Here is a 26,990-nt window from a genome sequence, read left to right as displayed (position 1 = left end):
TGCGGCCACATTGAAGAAACCCCCTTCTCTGCTATTTAGCATCATGTTTCCTTAATGGGCTGGTAGCCAGTAGGTAGCCACGCCTAGCTTGGTTGCCTACCAGAGCCCAGACTTTGATCCTGACAACTTCAGCCACAGTTGCAGCTTGTAAGTCACAAGATCTGTAATTTGCTGGTTATTGATTGCATTTTGTATAACATATTGAACCTTTATAAATACTAATTATTTTCCATAATTTCATGAAACAATTCATAATGCTTATTCTATCAGCAAGGAGGCCCATAGGAAATGCTCAGTAGCTTACCGAAGACCTGACATTATTAATTGATGTGGCCCACACTTGGATCTCTGTAACTCTACAGTCAAACGTGTAAACCAATGATTTATTTTGTCATCAGTTACAGCCAGCATAGGTTTTTAACAGCAGCAATTGATTTTAATGTGCAGATTTTCCACTAAATTTTATGCATTGAAAACAAAGAACGAGAAGGTCCTTCGTGACATGTGATCTAAACTTGTTTATCCTAAGGACTTGTGCCGCTATTTTCGTGAATATAAAAATGACTTATGACACTGAGGGAATGTGATTCCACCCAGAAGCATCTTGCTGTGCACTGGTGAAAATGCGGGGCTGCTTCCACCTGCAGACCAAAAGGCCAACTGCAGTGTTTCCAATTTCACAAGCACCTCCTTTCACAGGCCAGCAGCCAGGGTGGTGACAGACTGTGGGTACAGCAGGTGTCTCCAAAGCCTCAGCCAGGATTTACACCAGAGAGTAGTAAATGCCTGAAGTGATTGTCCTAGGGACCTTGTGGGCCATCTGGCTCTGGAGCCACAAAGGTGAACAGGATGCTTCCATAGCTTGGGGGACTGGATGTTTCAGGAAAGAAAAATCCAATATTGCGCCACCTGTCAAATGTGGGAACATGGAGGATTGTGTAAAATTTAATATATATCTTTTGAGAGCTTACCATGTGTCAGAGAGCGCTTTTAGTGTGTGGGTTGCACTGGAAAACAAAACAAAGATGTCTTATCTTCACACAATTTTGACGAGAAAATGAATTTGAAAACATTTAGCAGACTCCATCCAGCTGCTCACATAATGATATTATGCTTTATGTTTACAATAAGCTGAGACATTTTACATTTCTAAGTGATGTCCCTGGGTACTGCTATAGGGAAAGTACTAGAAACCAAGGTGGTTACCTACACTTTTTATCCCAGCAATTAGGCAGATCTCGTGAGTTTGCAGTCAGCCTCCGAACCTTAGGACAGCCAGGACTATGTAGAGAACCCTGCCTACAACAAAACGAAAAAAAAAAATAGTCCAGGCTGATATTAGAGTTACCTGGATGAAACACCTTGTTTTCTTTCCATGCTTTGCCCGCTGCTCTGTACGGTACACTTCTCAAGGACTGGGACCCAGTCTTCAATTTCCATTCTTTCTGTTGCCTTAAAACCTGACATTAATGCTTTGCACAAATTCAGCTGTCCCAAAGTACACGCCAGGTAAAATGGTAATTAACTGTATTTGACTGATAAAACTATATGATGGACCATGGAGAAGAGCCAGACTGAAGAGACCCATGATGCATTGTATCTACATGCTCCATGCTCCCAGCTCCCTCACATTTCTGTCTTCTTCAGAAGCGTCCTCACATCGCACCTATATCAATCTGTTGAGCTCAATTTTAGCCCCTGTCATATGAGCTTCTAACCCACAGAATTTAACATTTAGACATGAGCATTTTATTTTATTCTTTTAAAATGGTAAAAGTCAAAGCACAGTCAACTCTATAGCTGTTTTGAATAATCCTCTCTTCTCAACCACATACAACTCCAATAAATAGTAAGAATAAATTCTATATTACACTATAGATTTTTCGTGTGGAAGAATGTTTGATTTTCAAAACCAGAAACTGTACACACACACACACATACACACACACACACAAGAATACTCAGTGTTTAGTTTTGTTTTAACTTCCTTCCTACTCTGAACTAGGTAGAGATATTGGATTTGTGACCTGCTAACGCCACCAATTAGGAAAATGTTGGGACAAATGCTGATGCAGTACAGGCATCCCCTTTCCTTGACTGTGTGGGCTCTGCAGTACATAGCTCTGAAAGACAGTGTGCTAGTCACTCTTCTGATGTTTGTTTGCTTTCTGAACCAGTCTCTGAAAGCATGATCCTGCATCTCAGAAAAGAGTGTATGTTAAACACAGAAAAAATATGCATTCCCGGCATGCACATGCAATTTCCTGAATCCAGGTCTCTCTGTGTAGAGCTTCCCAGTCTGTATTTATAGCTACTGGCCCTGGAGATTCCAATGTTCACTCAAGCTGAAGAACCACTGCCCTAGGGTATTCAGTGAGCTGGAGAAATAAATTGTGAGAAGTCCCTGGGCAGGAAGCTGAGTAACTGAAGTCAGGCCTTTCCTGTATTCAGCATGCAGTTTCGGAATCAGGTTGGTCCCTTGGATCAGCAGAACTCGAGCGTTTCAGATTTCCCGGCACAAGGGAAGACTGACTTGTGACTCACCAAGGTGGCATGGTGTGTGGCTTTGCACAATGGTCCATCCCTTCATGTTCAGGTGCTACACAGAAGAAGTCAAATAAGATGAATACAGTGAACTAAGTGGAACAAAGAGCAGCTAACTGTGCTAACAAATGAGCGAGAATTCCTACTCAAATAGGTCCTCTGTAGGACAAAGGATTATATTCTGTTATGTTTTGAAATCCAGCTTTGTATTTCAATTGGAATGTTATAAATGGAGTGAAGAGAGTTCATTTCAAAATAGGACAGTGTGGAAGGAAGGAAGACTTGATTGGGGGAGGGGGAGGGAATGGGAGGTGGTGGCGGGGAAGAGGCAGAAATCTTTAATAATTAAATAAATTAATTAATAAAAAAAAGAATTATAAGAAAAAAAAACAAAATAGGACAGTGTGGTCACGAGTTTATCATTTTAATATATCCTTTCTCTCTTTCTTTTCCTTTTTAAACCTGAAGTTGATGTTTTTCATACAATATATTCTGGTTATGGTTGCCCCACTCCTAACTCTTCCCAGATCTTCCCCCCCGCAACTTTCCATCCACCCAAACCCACATCCTTTCTTCTGTCTCTCATAAGAAAACAACAGGAATTGAAAAGAAAAAAGTAAGAAAAGATGAAAAAAAAAAAAAAAACCAAACTTGAATAGGACAAAACAAAAAACTTTGTGTTTCATGTGCTTTTTCTTTTCTTTTGTTTTGACTTTCTGTCCCTCTTACGTGTCACTTTTTTACTTTCAGACAGTCTCGTGTATCCCAGGTTGGCACTCAACTCATTATGTAACCAAGGATGACCTTGAACATCTGATATTCTTGCTCCTACATCCTACGTACTGATATTACAGCCATGGGTCCCTATGAGCAGCTTATGTGCTGCTTTGGATCTAACCTAGGGTTTTGTAGATAATAGGCAAGCACTCTACCCTAGACCTTTCTTTACACATATTCCTGAAGGCTTTTTTTTTTTTTTTAAAAAAAAATCTGTTTTAAGTTTGTTATATTTTTACTTTAAATTCTATGGCCAAATATTACTAAATGAGGAATAAGATTATTCTAGCCATGAACTGATATATCTGAATAACTGATTCTGTTTGGATAATGATCTGTTTGTAATCATTCTCTACTCTTCAGTCACTCCCTCCTCATCTCAATCTCTGTTGCATGGTAACTATGCCAAATAAATTTTTACTATACTACCTCTTTTTACTATCATAGTTCTTTGACCTTAACATATATAAGCCTTTCTGATGAACTGAAACATTTCTAAAGTACTTTTTTTTTTTAACCTAGTGGCTACAAATCACTTAAAGCCATAAAGGCCACCCACCCAGGTAGAGGTAACTTCAGTCGTCTCCAGCATGCTAGGATGCTTTTCAGAGAACTGGGATTGGTCATGTGTTGTTGTTTCGTTAGGCACATTTTCTCAAATTAATCTACGAGATAAGGATAATAATGTAAGGAATTCTTGGATGTGTTAATTTTTACCCCTGTTGCTATTGATTGATAGTCTTTCATGATCTTTTAATCGGAAATGTAAAAGGCAAAATCATTATTGCAAACTGCTTTTCATATGTGTGGGTGTTTTGCCTAGATTTATAACTGTGTACCATGTGCAAGGAGGCTAGAAGAGAACATTAGATTACCTAGGACTGGAGTTACCGAAGGTTGTGAGCATCCATGCAGGTGCTGGAAATTGAAACTCCATCCCCTGGAAGAGCAGCCAGTGCTCTTACCCTTTGAGTTATCCCCTTAACCCCCCTGAAAACTTTTTAAAATGGGTTGGTATTAATTATCATGTATATGTCAGACTTTTCCCTCCTTTTTTGCATGGTCTCACTCTATAGCCCTGGTTGGCCTGAAACTAAAACTCATGAAGATCTCCTTAAAGGTTGGCGTCACCATGCCTAATACTGACAGTTCTTTCTTTTGCCAAACCAATAAATGCAAAACAAAAACCTATGATTGGTCCAAGTAGTTTGAGAGTAAGGAAAAGAGCCCAATATTTCTTCAGGGGTTGGATAAATCGATAGTTATCCCTTAACATTTCAAGGTGTAGGACTAGAGGTGTGGCTCAAACGGAGAGAAACATAACTAAGAAAAAGAACAAGAGAGGTGTTCTGTCAATAGCTTTTGATAGTACTGTTGATATTACCTTTCTTTTCTGGAAACCAAAGCTTCAAAGCAGGCAAATTTACACACGTTTCTAAGGAACTGATTAATGAAAGAAAAGAAAGGGTGTATTCATTGCATAAATTTAATCGCCAATATTTAAGTCCACCAAGAAGATTTGAACTTTAAAAAGGTTGAAAAAACACTTAATTGCAAGAAAAAAATCAAATAGATTTAATTTATAATCTAGGCTTATGCTGGCATGGATCAGCAGTAAGCACTTGCTTTGCAGGAGTGAGGTGCTGGGTTTAATTCCCGGTACCCCCAAAACAGTATTGACAGAACTTAGTCATACTATATAGTATGTCAAACATGACAGGCTGTGTCTTCATTCACACAGCAAAGAAATGATTATTTAAGAAGTGTCACAGGACCACCAGGATGGCTCAGGAGGTAAGAGAAGGAGCAGGGCAAGGCAGGGCTGGCTGCCTGGATTCCGTCCACGGAGAACCCATGGTTTAAAGACAGAATTGACTCCTTAAACCATCCCTAGCCTACACACACACACATACACACACACACACACACAACTAAAATATTTGAATGAAAATAAATCAATGACCAAAGCATCATGTATAGAGTATATAATGACCAAAATCTAAGTCAGTAGCACAATCATTCAACATTTACCATTTTTCTGTGATGAGAATCCTCAACAACCTTACTAGCTATTTTGGAATACATATTATTGTAGCTGTAGTCAGTCTGCTGTAAAACAGACCACTTGAATTTTTTCCTACTGTTTGTAACCTTCCCTGTCACATTTTCCAGCTCCCATAACTACCATTCTGCTTCATTTGTTTTTGAAATCAACTTTTTGGGGAATCCTGCAAACAAGTGATACATGTAACGCTTTCCTCTCTGCGCCTGGAGTATTTCATTTCACGACCTCCTGTTTCATCTGGGTCCCTGCAAATGACAGGATTTCATCGTTTTTACGGCTGAAGTGTATTACCTCGTGTAGAAACTGGTATACTTTTTCTCCTTGTAGTCCTCAGTTAATGAACCCTTAGGTTTTATCTATCTCGGCTGAAATGAAGGACCAAGTGAAGAAGTCTGTTCAAGATCTTGAATGCTGAATTTTTTTTTTTCATACCTTAACTTTTTGAGGAACCTCCATCGTTTTCCACAGTGCCTGTACTGACTTAGAAGTGAGCATTTAAACCAGACAAAAACCGCATAAGTTGTTGCTCTAAGACAGCGGTTCTCAACCTTCCTAACGCTGCGTCTCTTTTAATACAGCTCCTCATGCTGTGGTGACCCCCAATTATATTTGTTGTTACTTCATAACTTTTAGTTTTCTTTACAGGTCATAGCTTTTAATTTTTAGTTCTGCTAATTTAATTCATACCAGTAATTTTACTACTGATATGAATTGTAATGTAAATACCTGTTTTTTTAAAAATCGTTTTAGGCCACCCATGTGAAGGGGTCGTTCAAGCCCAAACAAGAAGAGGCTCACAGATTGAGAACTATTGCTCTAGGAGCAATGGATCCAGTACAAAGGGTTCTTTGATGCATTCTTAAGATGCTGTGGAGCATCTTATCTGTGGAGTATCATGTCTGTAAGTCGTTTAGTATGATTTCATGAATATATTTTACATTAGTACAGTAAGCCAGCTGAACACACACACACACACACACACACACACACACACACACTCATGAAGACCATATCTTGCATTAAGAAAGGAAATAATTAAATACCTCAATTTTGTATTTTGTATTTGTCACACATTTGGGTGCCATTGAAATCCATTGACTTTTTAGTTTCTGTGATTTGCGTGTAGGCACTTGGGGTTTTATTTAACTGGCAAGCAAACAAACCATGCTCTTCTCAATAAGTGTGTCTAAACACCATGTATCAATAAAGATAAAACAATGATTCACAGATGCACATTAGTTCTCAGCCCTGACCTGAAAGCTCAGGGTCCTTGGGCCTTGCCTCCTGCCAAGTGTTCTACCCAAGACTTTGGAATGTGAACTCGCTTGAGCTAGTACCTGCTTAGCATATTTTCTCTGGTGACTTGTCTGTCTAAGGTAGTCTGGGAATATTAAAATAGTCTGACAATAAAACTGCAATCGGTCAACCATATAGCTACCTTCAAAGGGGGAGGAGAACAGCTCCCTCTCCCAAGGGGCTGAGTAAGATCAGTTTACAGGCTCCAGCCCTGCCTGGAATCCATCTTGGCACAGCCACAGGTTCAAGTTAGCCCACAGCCAGGGCTCCTTCTTCCATGCACGACAATGTGTTCAGCTCTTCCCCTGCCCTGGCTTTTGATTGGCAGCGTGGCTGCTGGATAGTGACCTCCAGGACCCTCGCTTGATTACAACCTGTTTGCACGAGTCTTTCTGCAGTTTAAGGTGCTTACAAGAGGGGTGAGGAACAGTAAAAGCCTGGGCGCTCTCATCCCTAGGTACTGACATCAGAGGCCAAGAGCATCCGAAGCCAATAGCATTCCAGTGGGATGGCATCTACTCATGCATCCCTTCCCTGTCTGCCGGCTGCCATGAGGGATCTTCTTCAGTATGTTGCCTGCTCCTTGGCCCTTTGCTCCACTGCGTTTTTGATTGTGGCGACCTGGACCGACTGTTGGATGGTGAACGCTGATGACTCTCTGGAGGTAAGAAGCCAGTCCTCTTGATTTTGATCTAAAATGTCTGTCGGCCTTACGCCCACACACAAACCAAGGTGTTTCACAGGATGAATGCAAGCAAAGACAGGCAGCAAGAGTAAACTGCTACCCTGTTTCACAAATGAGGTAACTAAATAATCCATCTGTTTTCCCAAGGGTACATTTTCACAAGTCATTATCTATATCTCTATTTATCTATCATCTATCTATCTATCTATCTATCTATCTATCTATCTATCTATCTATCTATAAATGTCTGCCACAGAATCCTCCACCCCTCCCTTTTTTATATACCAAGCTGAGCACTGGGACAACCACAGCATTTTTTTTTTATCTTAAGATACATGTGCCAATCTTAATGGCAGAATTCAGAGTCCTGTGAGAGACATTCCAAAGCTAATTACCTGAAGTGTTGAACAAGCTAACTCTGTGAAAATCCTTTTGAAAGAGAGCTAATAATCTCAGGCCTTTGGGAAAGTGAACTCAAGGGGTATAAAACCTACTTAGTTGGTGTAGCATGGGGAAGAGATACTTTTTAGGAGAAGACCCTCAGGGTAACAGTCTTCCGAGTGCATCTCAGAGCTCAGAAATAGGCATAGACTTAAGAACTTCACTTAAACATGGTTACATAGCAGGTACTACTGCTTAGGAGTGAGACAACTGGGTGAACTTACACTTGGGAGTCTGATATTTTTCTCACTTGGAAAAGAAGCAAAGTTCAATTTTTTTTTCCTGTAGTATAGTAGGGATATGGGCAGAGCTGAATAGAATTCAAATCTTCAACCTTCCCTGCTTTTCCTTAATAGTGCTGAGGAGAATGCAGGTCAGATACAACTCATGGAGTGGGGAACTCAGAAGAGTAAAGGGTTAATCTGTCTTCTTTTTTCTGTGTATCCAGGGGGAACGGTCTGCACCTACCAATACTGTAGCATCATCTCTATGAAGGCTAGGGAAGATTGGGTGGGGGGGGGAACGGATATGTTTCTATTCTAATTCTGTTTACTAGACTCTCAAGTTGGAGTTGGTGAAACTCACAACTTTTTCTATGTTGTTGTGAAACCCTTTCCCTTGTGTGTGTGTGTGTTTAAATTTTTTTCTGATTACTATGGGATATTTCAAAACCAATGCTGTTGTCAATGCCTCCTTAAAAGTGAGAGCTTGTTCCTAAAAACTGTTGTAACATGGAAGTCCTCTGGGTCGTCTGCTTTGCAGGGAGAGCTGGGATACAATGCATTTGCACAGTAATGAAGAAAAAACTGTGCCCTTTGGATGGTGCTCAGGGGAGAGTGTGGATCAAACACTCGGCTTCTATTAGTTTGTCATTATTCAGTCTGCCAGTCAGGGGTGATCAATAGAGAAATATGTTGCACTTGAGCACACTTTAAATTGAGTTTTAAAAAACGCTTTTAAAATATGTAAAATCCCATCCAAAGCCATTGGTTAAATATTTTCTAAAGCAGTTTGAAAGTCTTTTGGCTCCCAGTGAGAGAGTTGTTAACCGTCTCCGTTAAGAAATAGAGTTTTCAAAAGTCGGGCTTGCTCAGAGGGAGGCAGGAACTCCGGCACAGTTGCAGCGTCTCCCTTTGATTTTACTTTGTCAATCCATCTGTCATCCACATGGTACAAGATTATCACCAGTTCAAATGAATGAGATGAGCAGTCCAGATTATTCATTTCAAGTAAATCCAAATCTTCAAAGAGTTGATAGTTTCTTATCATCTTTCCTCTCAGCGAAATGTGTTCTCCAAAGAGTCTACTTGTGATAACTACCTTGTACACAGTAGCATCCACTTTTTTTTTCTAACGATCTCCATCTGTCAATATTTTTAAAGGGCCATCAATCTCTCTTAATATTTTCTTTAATTGACCGGAACAAAATTGATTATTTTTTGCAAAAGTGTAAAGGTTCTGGCCATCGTTGACTCATGTAGGTGTTCTCTCTTTTGCCTGCCACCACTAGTCCACACTAGCGTTTCACTTTCTTTAAGCAATTGTTAGGGGGAAGAAGTAAGTGCGATAAAAATATGTAAATGAAAACATTCAAAGAGGCAGATGAAGTATTCTGGCTCATGACTTTTTTAGTGTAAACATGTGGGTTGGAAAATTGGTTCTATGGTTTAGTTCAACTTGGCAAGTTCATAAATTGTATGTCGTGAAAAAGCGTTGTGCCTATGATACTAAAAGAGGCAACAATAAAACAGGAATGCATCTTGCCTTTCAGGGATGGACACTGAGCGCAGGTGGGAAAAAAGATAAGCATGAACTATAACAAATGACATAGATCAGTTCATATTTGAGGAGTAAATGAGCAGAATACCACTGGAGCAGAGTTGATAAAGCTGTCACTCCCCATTAGGCATATAGAAATGGGTCTTATGGAAGAACAGGCTATCAACGTAAGCCTGCAAATGATGCAGTTTCCAAGGGTAGAAATGGCAGCAGGGGCTTTGCAAAACAGGACAGTGTGGCAAAAATACGGAATGGGGAAAAGTCCCAGGCTTGGGAAAGGATGTAAGCCAAAATAGGAGGCACAAAGTAAGACACAAAGAAAGATATTCTTTGATTTTACTATGGTACACCCTCCTTGAAAGGTGAAATTCTTTGTATTTAGTAAAAGAACCAGGAAAAAAGAAACAGCACCCAGGAAGAACAGTGGGCACGACCCTAACACTGAGCCACTCTCTGCCCTCACTAAATCCTTAAGTCTGCTGTTCCTGGGAAGATTTGGGGGCTGAAGAGAACAGGTGGAAAGTTTTGCAAGCCTGTGGTCACTTAGCGTCTTGCTCCTATTAGCTGTCTTCTCATAGGGAAATCACACCATTTGTCTTCAGTTCTCTTTCTCAAATATAAGATGGGGTTGAATTCCATAGTCCTTTTGTCGCCTTTTTCTTAATGTCTGGATTCTTTCACTGTCTGCAACCACTGAGCAATCAATGGCTAGTTAAATGAGACCAAAGATATCCATAGCTTCCTCAGAAAAACAAAACAAAAGCATAAAACCTTCCATTAGGAGTTTGCTGTGAGTGCTCCCTAGCTGTACTCTGTTCCATATCCTCATTTCTCATTTCCTACATTCCACAGCCCTGTCCTCAATATCTCCCTCACATCCTTTTATTTCTTTCTCTTCCCTCCTCCCTCTTTTCTTTTCCTCATTTCTTTCCTTTATCTTTTTTATCCTTCTCTTTTATCTCCTTCTCTCTTTCATTTGGTCTTCATGTTGCTCCTATCTCTTCTCATTCCACAAAGAGTCCTCAGCATCTACAGCTTGGCTCTCACTACAGCAGGTTCCTGGTTACATGGCTTGTGCTCCCTGAAGCATCTATAGGTGATTCACAGTGTAGTTAGGGACACAGACTGTTACAGTTCAGTGTGACAAGTCCTATATTTGATGATGAGCAACTGTAAGTGAATACCATGCACTGTTTTGGATAATCAGAGGAGTCTTCCTGCAAGTTACCTCTAAAGTAGGACTGGAAAAGTAAGCGAAGGAGGAGCAGAGAGTGTCCTAGACAAAAAAATGGAATGCACAGAGCTATCAGTGTGAGAGTGCTGTATGTTTGTTGTATTGTTCACATTTCCTGATGTAGACAGTAAATTATAGGGTGAGGTAATCAAAGTCTTAAAGTGGTATGCAAAATATAGGTCCAGTCCCAAAGGCAATAATGCCTCACTGTAGGCAGATACATAGATGCCTTTTAGAAATATCAGCCTGTCTGGCTGCTCCTGGCGGATGGTTCAAGGGGGCCAAAGGGGCTATGAAGAGACCATTTAGAGGATATGGCGCACGCCTTTAATCCCAGCACTTGGGAGGCAGAGGCAGGCGGATCTCTGTGAGTTCGAGACCAGCCTGGTCTACAAGAGCTAGTTCCAGGACAGGCTCCAAAACCACAGAGAAACCCTGTCTCGAAAAAAAAAAAAAATCAGGAGAAAAACAATAGTCGTGTAAATATTATTGGTAGTTGATGTAGAACGACATGGAAAGATGTAGGAAACTCTGTTTCAGATGAATGGGGTTGGGGGTTGACTGCCTGTGCTAGAGAAGGTAATGGGAAGAAAGAAGCCAGGCTGAAATTTACCTTAGCAACTTGAAGTCACTGCCTTGATTATGGGGTCACTCACCCAGTGTTCAAATGGAAATATGAATTTCTACACTGAAGTCAAGGAACATGCTCCCTACAACACTGTATTTTTTTCTGGCTTAGCTTAGCATGGTGGCTGAAACAGTTCTTCAATGGGGAAGTATATAATAACAACTATACCCAATACCAGAGGCACTCAAGTTAAATTCCCTTTGTCTCCCCTATACTAGGAGAATGGTAACTCCTTTGACATAGCTTCTTCTGAGAATTAAATGAGTCCATGGATTACAAAGTATTTACCACAGCACCAGGTAAACACAAATCAGCCAATAAATGTCAGATATATTATGATTAATTTATAGTTCATTGTTTTGTCTGGTTTTGGGGGAGGAGATGACATTTTGTATAATGCCCACTGAACTGAGAGATTGAAGAATGAAGCTCTGGCCTCATTTCTTCTATTGATTCTCTTAGACTAATGCTGTTTATTTCTCTGGGCAGTGATTTGCTCAGCTTCATACTTATGACTGATTATTGTTTTACTTGAGGATCAAGGCAGACAATGGGGTGCTGTAACAGAAGTTATCTATCTACCAGTGAATGTTCACAATGGACAAGAGTTAGGAAGATTAATAACATTATTATGACGCTAACTATCTTGGAGGATGTGTATTTATTTATTTTAGAAACAATACTTTCTTAAGAAAGTTGCTGGTATGGTCCCCTCATTACCAGGAGGGGGAAAATGTTTATGTAGGATGATTCAATTTCCAGTTAATTTTTTGTTAATTATTTCCTGGAAATCGCTATATTCTGAGCACCATTATGACTAAACTTTTATTACCTCAAAGGAAGATTGCTCACATTAGAATTTATTTCACCCTCATAATCAGGTTTTCTCCTGGGATTTCTATTTGCCTTACTGATGCTATAATTCTTCCAGACATAAAGTATGTATTAAAATTATTATATATTATATTTATAGACCATTTTAACAGTTTTTCCTCCTGTTTGGTTTCAAGTTCTTTTAGCAGACTTTTGGGACTATGTATGGACTCCTATGCAGCTCATGATTTCCTCCTGCAATGAGGTCCACATTAAATAAATTTAGGATGCATTTGTACACATGAACTAAGGGGGAACGTGTTACAAAATGTAGCATATTACTGAGAGAATGAAGGAAAGATGTTTTTAAGAAAAAATAAATTGCTTTATGTGCATTTATGTGGTGATCCATCTTTGTAATTTTGGAACTCAAGAGTGTGAGACAGGAGGATTACTGCAAGTTCTAGGACAGCTTACACTACTCACTGCATCTCTGTTGCATCAAACCAAAACAAAAAATGAATTAACAACTGGACATATGTACCTAGGAAGTAAGAAGTGCATTGTGTAGCACTGACCACCTCGGCCTTCAGATGTCAAAGCAGAGTTAACATACATTTGTGTGGGTTGACAATAATTGATAGACTTTTATCTCTGGTAAATATCTATGGAGCATCTGTTGTACACCAAGAAGGAGGAAAATAAGGAGCCACATGTAAGCTGCTGTTGCCCCATTCCCAGCTTTAGTTGACTTGCTAGTTAGCACATGACAAGCATTCAGTGAAACACATTAGAACATGGCATTGTAGATAAATTCCTGTGGAATCACAGAGGAGGAGGAGATAAACTCCAGCTAGAAAGAGCATAGGGGGTGCCTTATAGAAAAAGAAACGTCTTTGAAGGGGTGGGGCTTGAATTCCTAGTAGAAATTTGACAAGTGGAGAGAAAGGAGCACCATTTTAGTAGTGACCAAGTTTAAATAGTTCAGTGTACTGAGGAACCAGGCAAAGCCACTGTGTGTGAGTGAAATGGCAAGCAGCCACTCACTTTTGGCTAAATGCTGCTATCCACATGGAGTTTAGGAGATGAACTGACCAAGTGGGCAAGGGAAGTCAAGTGTCTGATTGTTTGTGCATCTCTCCACGCTGAGTAGTGGCGAGCCGTTGGAAGATGTGCTTTGGCTTCTGCTTTGTGGATGCTTTGGAGAACTTCATCTTCTGGTGTGGGAAATGATCCACATCTCACTCTGGGGAGCAGTGACGTCACTGAAGCATACATCCCTTCAGCATTACTGCCTGGGTTAAACAGGACGATTGCATGTTAAAAGGAATAAGATCAAAATTAGAATTGACGATTTCAAATGACCCTGTGAGATTAAGTTCTTAGTTCTGATTTTACAGTGTTTGCTCTGTAAGAAAGGTTAGCTACACTATTTAAGCACTAGTTAGCCTTTAAAGAACCTTATTTTAAGGCTTTTGAGAACTTCTGTTGGCTTACCTCATAAAACAGTTCCCAATAAGCCATTTTATCACAGGTAGTGAAAGCGATGAACTGTAGCAAGGAGGGCTTTCCTAAAGTGATAGCAGAAAAGTCTTTTAACCTTGTATTTTGTGTACAAAGGCACCTTTAAGGGTATCTGCAGTAAGTGCTGTATTAACACAGAAGTTTAGTTAATTTTGGCCCCCATTCTCACGTCTCTTAGCCGAGTGTGAATGCCAAGAGATTTAATGGTGTGCCCCTAGCATTAATGCCTAATGAAACTGAATTCCTTGCTTCCTCTAATGACCTCATTGCTTCTCGAAATATGCTCATGGCGGGTAAATGATCAATAGCCTTGAAATTGACACCAGTACTGGATTATAGCTGAATTCCCTTAGTAGTAAGGATGGTGTGTGAGTTACACCGTGTATAGCAGGAGTAGCCATGTATAGCGTAGCAAGGATGTTTTCCCAGTTGATTCGGACAGTAGAAAAATGTGAAAATTCACTGTTTACTTACAGAACAATGCCTGCATATCTTTAGTGTGCCATTTAAGTTATAATAAAACAAATCTGTGAGCTGAGAGACTGAGGACATGGACACTAACAAGGCCTCCTTTCCTTCAGAGTCTTGTGTGTCAATATGTACTCAGCTATATCAGTTTCCTGAGGCTGCCATAACAAATGACCATAAGGAAATTAATCTCTCATTGTCCTGAAGACCCGAACTTTACAATCAAGATCTTTGCAAAGCTTCACTCATTGCCTCTGATGCTCCAGGGAGACTTGCTCTGGATATTTTCAGATTATAATGGCTGTGAGTTGTCTGTGATTAGTATAGTTGTGGCTGCCATCACTGAGTGTTCCTGTGGTCTCCTTCCCTTCTACCTGTGCCTTCCATTTGTGAACATACGATAAGAACACCATTATACATTAGTTCAAAATCTGTCTGCACAATCCAATGTGATGTCTTCTTTTCAGGTCTTTAATTCAGTTATGTCTGCAATCAGGCCCATAGTCATAGTCATGGCTGAATCTTTTAGAAGGCTGCCATTCATTCTATTATATCTAACAATTTTTACTATTATCATTTTCAGTGAAACCCAATATAGCCACTCCTTAATTCGTGTTAGAAATTCACTACCATTTTCATTTGCAGTAATAATTTATACTATGGGTTAGTAATTTTTAATAGTTTCCTAAGCTTGATTTTTAAATATTTATTTTTATATATGAATACTCTATCTAAATGTATGTCTTACATAAGAAGAAGGCATCATATCCCATTATAGATGGTTGTGAGCCACCATGTGTTTGCTGGAATTTGAACTCAGTACCTCTGGAGGAGCAGCCAGTGCTCTTAAACCTTGAGGCATCTCTCCAGCTCCTGATTTTTAATACTTTTAACTACCTTGTCATTATTTCCCTTGTATGGGTGAGGAAATTGAAATTCAAAACAGAGAAGATTTTGCCCAAAGTTATGACATAGCTATTAAAAGTGTCAGTTTGTACTTAAAGCTTATGCTCATATACATGTATATGTACATATCTTTCTTTAGAAATCATATCAGGTTGTTCAAGACGGATTTTCTTCATTAGACCCTTGACCTCTGTGTTCTCTCAGTCAGATAACCCTTTCATAAAATCTAGAGCACTGTAGGGACAACCTGCCAAAGTGGTGATTTGAAGAATGAGAGCCTTGGCATGAGAATCAAGTTAGGTCCATGTTGTGTGAATTCTTTCCATCACCAGTTTTGGAGTGCCTGCCTTAGGACACAGCTTCTGTCTGGGGACACGATCTCTTATAAGGAAGAGGAGGGGTCTTGCTTGCTGTCTTGCTCTGGCTTGGGCTTGGCATGGTCAGAGACTCAAGTGGGGAGGAGAGTCGGCGTGGGATAACAAATCAGAATTTTATACCTTTGTGAGGTCCCACATAAGGGCATTTCACCAAAGGCTGTCTTCAACAACAAAAACAGCAACAACACACGTTGTAAGTATTCCACAAGCAAGGTTTGGAATTACACACACCTGTGGTTCAGTTGCAGCCTGTCTCCTGTATTATTGTTGACTAAATTGTTACAGTATTTTTCCTTTCCTGTTTCTCTATGTCCTTATTTGTAAATATTCCGTTAATGCTCTTCAAGAAACAAATGACATGATAATATACTTCAACAGCAGATCCTTCAAAGTATGAACTCAATATGATTGTTAATCACCGTCAATTACAAATATTTTACACAAAAAGCAATAATGAGAGTATCAGCAGAGTTTTTTCAAGTCCCACGCAGAACACGGGCAAGGGTTTCAGAGTGCTCATGTTACCGTGTCACTATGCTCACCTCAATGTGATTTTCTTTTTTTTGGAAAATGTTTTTCTGTCCTTTCCCTTCCCATGGTTACCATTTCAACACCCCTCTCTTTGTTATTTATTCTTTGGGGATGGGGTTTAAAATGTGACTTTCCACAGTACCTCTCAACGTTTTCTAGGCTAGCGTTAGATTTTCAAGGTAATAGGATATGTTATTGAATCTGAAGAAACAATCATATTGTCTCTGCTCCATATTCATGAGCTCTGTCAAGAATACTTGAAGCTGCTGTCTGCTGAGATGTTTACCATTGTTTTGTTTAAAGTTTATGGTGACTTCCAGTCCACCAATAAAGGATTAGAGTGTGAGGGCACTGGGACTGCTTTGCTCTAAGTGGACATTATCTTCTGCAGGCCAATTCTAAGTAAAAGTGGTGTACAGCTGTCAAATTATATTAGATTACTTCTCAGTTCCTTTATATTCATGTCATAGCTTAAACATTTGTAATATGTCAGTGTAACAGCCAGGAAGATGATCAGGGATTCTCAGTCATTTATTGTTGCCTTAATCATTTATTGGTTTTCTTTGCTAATTTTAAATTTATGAACCTCATATAAAACAGCATCTTTCTTCATGAAAGTCAATGCCTGTAATGAAGATGAATTAATGTGCATTACTGATAGACTTGAGACATTAACATTACCGTCTATTGTTTTATAGATTTATTTATGAGTAAATGTTAGGACATGGAAGTGAAATGGATTGTCTTTGGGTTAAAGCATGACTCAAAGACAGAAGAATAGATTTAGTTCTGGTTTTAGTCCTTTCAACCATGATTTATTTCTCCACAAACCCCCTCTTATCAGGAAGTAAATTCATTTCTTGGCCCAGAAAGCCTTTAATTGTCTAATTGTCATTGTTTAAGGGAAACTTTCCTAACATGCATTGCTTTATATAAATAGACTTCTTTCTTTCTTTCTTTCTTTCTTTCTTTCTTTCTTTCTTTCTTTCTTTCTTTCTTTCTCTCTCTCTCTCTCTCTCTCTTTCTCTCTCTCTCTTTTTACAGGATTTCTTGGTTTAACAATTCTAGCTGTCCTGGAACTAGCTTTTGTAGACCAGGCTGGCCTGGAATTCACAGATATCCACCTATCTCTGCCTCCCAATTGCTGGGATTAAAGTCATGTGCCACCATCACTCAGTCATAAACAGAATTCTAATCATGCCAGTAACCACTGTACTTGGCTAGCAAATAGGATAACTGAGCTTCCATTTGACCAAGAGGAAATGAAGTTGGCTTCATGTTGTTTTACACATGTCTTTTCTCACCTCCAGGTGAGCACACAATGCCGAGGCCTCTGGTGGGAGTGCGTCACAAATGCTTTTGATGGGATTCGCACCTGTGATGAGTATGACTCAATCTATGCAGAACATTCCTGTACGTATACTATCAACCTTCTTGTTTGCCAGGAAGGGAAGCTGAGCTCAAATTTTTATTTGGTTTTGCTTACCGTTGTATGGTATTAATGCTCCAATTTGAAATATTGGCAATTAGAAATGGGTGTCATTTTTGAAATGTTAATTGAATCGTTTATAATATTTCACCTTTCCCCTTGAGTTTGTAAAACACTTTATGCTAAAAATATTGTCTGAACTATGTAATAAGGGACCTGGCACATTGCCTAAGATACAGTAGGCTTATAGTAAATATTTTAATAGTTGAAACTTTTCCTTTGGGTGCTGTGAATTTTATGATTAGGATCAACAACCTAGATGAATAGCATTCATAGATATGCTTCAACTATGACTTAGCTCAAGTAGAACTCTTATTGGGTTTTCTTTTCTCAATTGAAGATTTGCTAAGATAGAGTATGAGATGCAGAGAGACAGAATCAAAGACAGACAGAGGATATGGAATTGGTACATGAGAACACCAGTACGTGAGAGGATCATCACCCTCCATGTTGGAGTCAATTCTTTCATCTTTCTTTTAACTTTAAATCCTACCTCAATATTTGCAAGGCCATGTTTACATAAATAGAGCAATCTTTTAAATTAACAATCCATTGTTGATGCCCTCATTCCTTCTCCAAGGCAGTGACTTATTTACTTAGGACTTTGAACCTTGCCAAGAAATACCAGACCTGCGACTAAAGGAAAATGTTATTAGTCTTTCAGAGCCAATAATGGCTGGTAGTACCCCATGAAAAGATAAATAAAAAATGGGTCTTGTGTATGCTATTTTATCCCAGACATTTATTTCAGTGCAGGATAAAACACTTAAGCAGAGCAATTTTCAAAAACAAACAAACAAACTAACTAACAACAACAACAACAACAAAAACTTCATCTGTATTTTGGGAGTTAGGTGTCAGAAATATTTTTGCCATAATTTATAAGGCCATTTTATTACTTTCCCCCCTATATTCAGCTAGTTCTATCTACATAGACAGACAGACACACAAATACACATACATGCACACACAGAAAAATAACCAGCATGAATTGATGACTAGAAGCTTATAACAGACTCTCAGCCTATTCCAGAAATGCAATGCATAGACAAAGCCAACAAGACAAACATAATTTTTTTTTATTTTCTTAATTATTTGTTTATTATCCTATTCATTTATTTTCTTATTTACTATAAACTAATGTTTGTGTTTGGGTGGGTGTGGGCATGAACATTCCATGGTGCAGTTGTGAAGGTCAGAGAGTTAGTTTATTCCTTCTTTCTGGGCTTCGGGGGGCTTCAACTCAGCTCTTCAGGGTAGGAAACAAACCCATTTATTGAGACTTCTGCCAAAACAGACCCAAGGCAGCAACCCCCAAATAGCAGGCCTGAGCTAGTGACTTCTGCTGGAGCAGGCCAGCGGCAACGACCTCCACAGGAGCCTGTGTACAAGGGAGTCACCACTGAGGGAACAGGCCCAAGCCAGAGACCTCACTGTAGCAGGCTTGAGACAGTGACCTCTGCCAAAGCAGACCAAGAGAGTGGGTTTAGTGGGAGCAGCCCCAAGCAAGAAACTTCCATGGTTATCAAGTTCAAAAGAACCCTTGGATTGCAGAGCAAACCCCTGGGTGCACTGAGAAACCTCTGGGAACATCAAGTGACCTCCAGGGTAACTGCAACTATGGCCCTGACTGTACCATGAGAAGCCACCATTTGAGCCTTGGATCCACCTGGAAGACTGATTACTAGACACACAGCCCAAAATACACCAATCAAAGGAAAAGATAAGTAGACAAGAAAAGAACATATTCAACACCATAAAGAGCAATGTGACACTAATAAAAACTAGTGTCCCTACAACAGCAAGACATGAACAACCAAATATTGATGAAGCAGATGAAAATGACCTAAAAAGTAACTTTAGGAGAATGTTTGAGGCCCTTAAAGAGGAAATGAAAAATTCCCTCAAAGAAATAGAGAAAATTACAAACAAAAAATTGGAAATCAACAAACTCCTTAAAGAATCCAAGTAAAAGCAATAAAACAGAAGAAATAAACTATTCAAGACTTGAAAACCAAAATAGAGACAATAAAGTAAATACAAACCAAAAGAATTATAGAAATGGAAATTATGAGAAAAATGATCAAGAACCGCAAATGCAAGCATAAACAGCAGAATACAAGAGATGCAAGAAAGAATCTCAAGCACTAAAAATACAATAGAGGAAATAGACTCATTGGTCAAAAAAAACCATTAAATCTAACAAAAGCTTAACACAAAATATCCAGGAAATATGGGACACCATGAAAGAATAATAAAGATAAAAGAAGTCCAACTCTAAAGCACAGAAAATATGTTCATAGAAGAAAACTTTCCCAACCTTAAGAAAGATATGCATATGAAGATACAAGAAGCTTACAGAACACCAAATAGACTGGATCAAAAAAAAGAAAGACCCCTTGTCATATAATGATCAAAACATTAAACATACAGAATAAAGAAAGAATATTAAGGGTTGCAAAAGAAAAAGGCCAAATAACATATAAAGGCAGACCTATCAGAATTACACCTGACTTCTCAATGGAAACAACGAAAGGAAGAAGGTCCTGGTCCCCTCAGTTTCTCCTAAATTCATAGAACCGAGCTAGATAACTCCTGCAATTTGTGTTGTCTACCTATACCTGGTGTGTGACCCTAGATGGGCACTTGTCCTGGGGGACTTCTCTTCATAAAGGTAGTTTGAACAACCCCAAATAAGAATGTTAACTCTCTTCTGGTAGCCAGAACTCAACCTCCTCCAAATGCAATTTTTCTATAGCTAGCCTGAACATTTTGCTTGCACATCTGTCCTCCTGGAACCAAACTGACCATGGGCTCAAGTCCTAGAGTTTCACAGAGACTCTCTGTATGGAACAGAAAATGAGAGAGGCTTTAGAGAAAGAGGAAACCTGGGCCTATGTAGATATGGAAGAAGTCAGAGTATCCCATCCTAATGCCATTAATGGCCTTACATGGGCCAAAGTTTTCTCATTAGTTGGAGAGCCACTTAAATATGCCACAGATAATCAAGAAGGTGTGTTGAAATAAAGAAAATAAGCAATCTAGCTGATAAAACTTAGACTTCTCATAGTCATTCTTTTAGTTTTGAGGCAGGGAAGCTGAGGTGACAGGGACTTGAGGAAGCTGAGGTGACAGGGACTTAAGGAAGCTGGTCCCATTACACTCATAATTGCGATGCAGAGTAGGGTGAATGCTTGTGGTCAGTTCACTTGATTCTTCTTATGTAGCCCAGGAAATGGTGCTGCACACTTTTTGGATAGATTTTTTTCCATCTTAATTAACTTTATTGATGATCCTTTGCAGGCAGGTCTAGAGGGAAAATAATCCCTCAGAAATATTTCTGGAGACTTATCTCCTAGGCAATTCCAGATCCTGTCATGGGGACAGTTGGTAGAAACCATTGTATTAATATAAGGACACATGTAGGGTATATTTACCTCCTGATAATGTAAGAGGAAATTTCATGCTTTGATTTATTTATTTTTTTTCTGCAGGCACATCATACACATCTTAAAATTTTGGACATGGAAAATTGGCTGTATTTCCACAAAAATAAACTAGAATTTTATCTCCTCATTGGAAAAAACTACTTAAAAACAAGAAGGTTTCAGATTATAATGAAAATAAAATATAATTAGTTTAAAAAAGGAATGAATGTATTCATCTTTCCTGTGATCCAGGTAGCAGTAGTTCATACACTATTGGGGTGTAATTTCCTTTGTTTTTAGAATTTAGAATGAAACACGAGGTCTCCTGGACTAGCACAGTCTTCTGTCTCTGAGCCATATCCCCATCCCTTCTTATGTAGAAGTCTGTGTAACTGCAGTGGCTTCACGGCAGTTTTGAATTTCTGGGAAATGATGGCACTCATGTTGATGCTTATATAAACACCAATTCTGAAATCTATGTGTGGACTTACATTGTGTCTAACCTTGTATTCTGTAATGTTCTTGTGGGAGTTATGTCTCCTCTTTTCTCTGCTGTGACTCCATGCTCTCCCAGTGAAGTTGGTGGTAACCCGAGCACTGATGATTACCGCGAACATCCTTGCTGGCTTTGGATTTATCACCCTGCTCCTGGGTCTTGACTGTGTGAAGTTCCTACCTGATGAGCCACATATTAAAGTCCGCCTCTGCTTTGTTGCCGGGACCACATTACTTATTGCAGGTACTGGCTTGGTTTGTTATAGTCAGAGACTGTGAGTCCCTGATCGTTCTTGTGTTGTGCTACGGAATTTATCATTTCTCCTCATTTAAAGACCTTTATCCATAACCTTCCTCCTCACAGTGGACAGTTCTTATATATACCAGTGAATTCATTTAACAAGCTTAATGTTGTATAACTTTGTTCTAGAAGATTTTTGAAGATGTCACTAGATACTCTTGTCTTTTTATAAAACAATAAAACAAACATTCAAGTTACTGAAGGAAATCTGTTTAGGTATTAAAATATATAGTCAAATTAAGAGGTCTGAATAAACTAAGCATTGAAAGCATTGTATAGAAATAGTCTGCCATACACATAGATTTTTAAAGCATGCATTCTGTTTTGAAGTTCGAGAAGTGGTATTTTCAAATTAGTTGGTAAATGTAACAATATTATAGAAAGTGATGGTAACATACCTTTTTCTAATGGTTATGTGTTTGAATTGCTTGGATGAACACTTAGGATTATAAACCCAAAAATGTTTAAAATAAATATTACCAACCCTCTAGGAGGGAAGATTTGTTTTTTTCCACAGGCGAAATATTTTTCAAAACACCCTTTCCACATATTGCTTTATCTCTCACTTGTCACCTTTCTCTTTTAGACCTAACTTTTGATATACAATTTATACCTCAGATAGTGGAGCCCCTGTACTACCATTTAAAGCCAGTCTGTTGTTAGAAGACTAATCTGTAGGCTTTAGTCAAAATGGAAAAGGAATGTAATTTCTTGGTTCATTTTGACATGATATGGAATATGGTACATCCATTACTAGAAAGGAAAGGCAGGGTGTTTTTTTTTATTTTGTAAATAGGATTTGTTTGTTTCCTTCCTGTCCCTAGCACACTGAATTGAACAGTACTGGATACAGTTTAGATGTAGGTATTGACTGTACATCTTAGATTACACACGGATGCTGACTGTATCTGGGATGCCCAGTTTACATGTGGATGTTGACTGTATCTGGGATAGCCCAGCTTACAGTGGATGTTGACTGTATCTGGATGCCCAGTGTACATGTGGATGATGACTGTATCTGGGATAGCCCAGTTTACATGTGGATGTTGACTGTATCTGGGATAGCCAAGTGTATATGTGGTTGTTGACTCTATCTGAAATAGCTCAGTTTACATGTAGATGCTGACTATATCTGGGATGCCCAGTTTACATGTGGGTGTTGACTGTATCTTGGATAGCCCAGCTTACATGTGGATGCTGATTGTATATAGGATGCCAAGATTACATGTGGATGCGGCTGTATCTGGGATAGCCCAGTTTACAAGTAGATGCTGACTGTATCTGGGATAGCCCAGTTTACAAGTAGATGCTGACTGTATCTGGGATGCCGCACTTACATGTGGATATTGACTGTATCTGGGACATCCCGGTTTACATGTGGATGCTGACTGTGTATCTTAGATAGCCCAGTTTACATGTGAGTGTTAACTCTGTATCTGGGATAGCATGAATTCTAGTTAGGATTGCCATTGTTATGCTGAAACACCATGGCCAAAAGCAAGTAAGGGAGGAAAGCGTTTATTTGGCTTTACTTCCATATCATAGTCCATTGCTAAGGGAATTCATATCAGAGACTCAAACAAAGCAGAAACCTGGAGGCAGGAGCTGATGAAGAGGACATAAAGTGATGTTACTTACTGGCTTGTTCCTCATGGCTTTCTTACCAACTTTCTTTTTTATAGAACTCAGAATCACTAGCCCACGGAGGGCACCAGCCATGATGGGCTGGTCCCTCCCCCATCAACCACTAATTAAGAAAATGCCTCACTGCCAGATATGATTTTCTCACTTTCTCAATTTCAGAACAATCTAGCTTGTATAAAGTTGACATAAAACTATGCAGCACAGCAAGGTGCTATGATTGACAGCACAGATTATGTGAGTGTTGACTGTGTATCTGTGACAGTACAGTTCACATGAGTGTTGACTGTGTATCTGTGCCAGCACAGTTTACATGTGTGTGTTAACTGTGTGCCTGAGACAGCATGATTACAGGTGGAAATTGGCTGTGTATTATGTGGGATAGCATGGTTACATGTGTTGATTGCATGTCTGGGAGAACATGATTACATGTGACTGTTGGCTGTGTATCTGAGTCATCACAGTTTGCATTCAGGTGTTGATTATGTATCTGGAAGAGCTTCAGACAAGGGTTTTAGAAACACAGAATTTTTTTAAACAGCATATACTTTCCATTGAAAATTAACATAGAAGGCATAGGGTATGGTGGTTTACACCTTTAATCCTAGCACTCAGAGGCAGGTGGATCTCTGTGAGTTTGAGGCCAGTCTAATCTATATACTGAATTCCAGGACAGTGAGGGCTGTGTAGAGAAATTCTGTCTCAGAAAGAAAAAAATTAACATAGAATGAAAACATGTTCCATGCTATTTGTGTTTCTGTGTTTCCTGTTTTCAAATTTTGTTTTGAATATTTTCTTCTATGAAACAATCCTGAGCCACATAAGGCATTTTGTTCAGGGATAAGTCATATATATGATGGAAGCCTCATAAGAATATACTGGAACTAATAATTTATTTTGCCTAGCAATGCAGTAACTGTCATATCATCGCAGCATAAAGCATTACTCATACAGTTGTGGCAGTGTTGGCACTGATGAACATACAAAACTATAGTACATGGTATTTGATGATAATGTATAGTATGTTACCAGATATTATAGATAATATATTTTTACCATTAATTTAGAGTGTACTCCTTCCACTTTAAAAATAAAAAAGCGTGTTTTCTATAAAGCATTGTACCCTGTGCTAGCAGACCCCTCCCACTCACGGATGCTGCATCTTTTCCCTGCACTGTTGTCTCTTGATATGGACCTCAGTTGCAAATTGTTTTGTTCACTGTAGCTTCAGAAGCAATGAGCTATGATATTTTTATATCTGTGTTTGTAGGCACATGCACCTGCCATGTAGCTCAGGTGTACAGCACACCACCACACAAATTTCTCTGTTAAGTGATACATGACTGTACAAAAATAAATTTGGAAAAATGGGAAACGTCTAAAAAAAATCCCAGCAAGCATTTAGAGTTTCAGAAACAGATGAGCACTGTGTTATTTTATTTCAGCGTTTTGTTCTGTGAAGAGAAATATTGAGGGCAATGGTAGAAGCTGTCCAAACTTCAGTTGTTCGTGAATCATGTAGCAATGCTAATGCTTCAGATGCATTTTGAACAATAAGCAGGTCCTTGTGACTAAAATTTGGAAAGTGCTCTGTATTATTCCTGATCCACCTCATTTCTTTCAGGTGCCCCTGGAATTGTTGGCTCTGTGTGGTATGCTGTGGATGTCTATGTCGAGCGTTCCTCTCTAATTATACACAATATATTTCTTGGGATCCAATATAAATTTGGCTGGTCCTGCTGGCTTGGAATGGCTGGGTCTTTGGGTTGCTTTTTGGCTGGAGGTCTCCTCACCTTCTGTTTGTATCTCTTTAAAGGTAAGGACAAAGCAGAGTAAGAGCTCCTCTTTTATAGTCATCTTTCTCAATCCGAAGAAAACACCTCTCATCAGACCGAATGGCTCTGATAGCCTTCACAGTTTCAGCTGTTCAAAGACAACTCAATTGCTGCATTCAGGGTTTATTTCCAAGGAGTAGATGCTAGTGGCCAAGGAAACCCAGAGCTGCAACTCTGTCCAGTATCTAAACATGCACTAGTAGTTCATGTACCATGGTACCTAGCTTCTCTAAATCAACTAAGTTAATGTTTATGGGTAAATGGAGAGCTTGAATAAGGGTCAATCAATATTTTTTGTAGGAACCTAATGTATGATATTAGTTTTCTAAAAAAAAAAATAACCAAAATGCCAAGATATCTTAATCATAAAACAAAACAACAACAAAAAAAAATCAGCCACATTTTCAATCTAAAGTTAAGCTTCAGTTTGAAATACTGAGAACCTCATTCTTGGATGATTTCAACTGAGACCTGTGTGTGTGTGTGTGTGTGTGTGTGTGTGTGTGTGAGAGAGAGAGAGAGAGAGAGAGGAGAGAGAGAGTGCATGTGTGTAACTGTATGCATATGTATATGAGTGTTTGTGTGTTTGAATGTGTATGTATGTATGTGCATGCATATGAGTGTGGAGTGTGTATGTATCTGTGTCTGTATGGTGTGTGCACAAAGCATGTGTTTGTCTGTGCAGGTGTGTTTAGTCTGTTTTAGAGAAAAACATAAAAAAAGACTAGATTTTTTTATTTTTGAAAGTTAAATGGATCACATTTATTTCATTTCTCTCCATTTATCTCTTTGAAACAGGTGTCATACCGGAGAGGAACTATTCCTATGCCATGAGGAAACGCTATTCCATGGCAGGTACTTCCGTGGTGAGGTCCTACATGGCCCCTCGGACAGAGACAGCCAAAATGTATGCTGTAGACACCAGGGTGTAAAATCGGCCAAATGTCAATCTGTGTTTATACATTGTTTAATTAATCAATCAATGTATTTAAACTAAGAAAAACAAGTGATCAATTTTGGAGCATTTATTTACATTTCAAATTCAATGTATTATTTGTTGGTTCAATCAAAATATTTCTAATGTTGCTGTCACATCTTCTATGAGTCTCGCTACTGTTCCCTCACAGTCTCGGTATATTTTGAGTTAAGGCTGATAGAATGTAGAAATATGTTTCAGGTGTCTTTATTGTCTTTGGAGATTATGGCAGGGTGATATTAAAGTGAAATGATGCTTCAGAAACACAAAGCAATTTAAAACAGGTCCAAGGTTCTAATTTTGAAAGGATCGAGGAGCTCTTACCTCTCCCCGACTCTAAGCACAATTTTTATATTCTCAGGGAATTCGTCAGTAACTTGAAGGAAGGTTATTGTTCTAAATTTAAACTTGTATATCAGAATCTACTGTATTCAAATATTATTCAAATGGAAGCAGAAAATACCAGCCTCATATACCAGGCTCCAGTGGGAGCTGCAGATGGGAACTTCCCTCTCACATTCGAAATGTCAATGGCAAATGCTGAATTAATGTTGGAGTCAAGGGGGATGTCTTCCCAAGAACGCAAGAGATCAGAGGATAATTTTCACAGCACCCCAAATCTGCCTATGTGTGGTCAAATTATGTTCTGCTGTATAATGACTTGACCAGGGAGTCCCTCCAAAATGGATTGAACACCCGAAATGCACCACATTACAATTCACCAGCTAAGAAGCTCACTCATCAGCCAATGCTCAGA

The 26,990-nt window shown here is 39.1% G+C and overlaps 1 protein-coding gene across 1 annotated transcript; it reads left to right on the top strand.

Moving 5' to 3' along the window:
- Positions 1-7,193: 7,193 nt before the first annotated feature.
- On the top strand, positions 7,194-26,189 carry Cldn16 (claudin 16). Its single transcript, XM_057765991.1, has 5 exons — positions 7,194-7,346; positions 17,379-17,481; positions 21,560-21,724; positions 25,047-25,238; positions 26,056-26,189. Exons 1-5 carry the CDS (start codon positions 7,233-7,235, stop codon positions 26,187-26,189), a joined length of 708 nt encoding a protein of 235 aa, XP_057621974.1. The 5' UTR covers positions 7,194-7,232.
- Positions 26,190-26,990: the final 801 nt, after the last annotated feature.

The sequence above is a fragment of the Chionomys nivalis genome, chromosome 3 (assembly GCF_950005125.1).
Source record: "Chionomys nivalis chromosome 3, mChiNiv1.1, whole genome shotgun sequence".
Taxonomy (NCBI): Eukaryota; Metazoa; Chordata; class Mammalia; order Rodentia; family Cricetidae; genus Chionomys; species Chionomys nivalis.
Note: the sequence above shows the minus strand (reverse complement) of the source record. Positions and strands in the feature narration are given on the sequence as shown.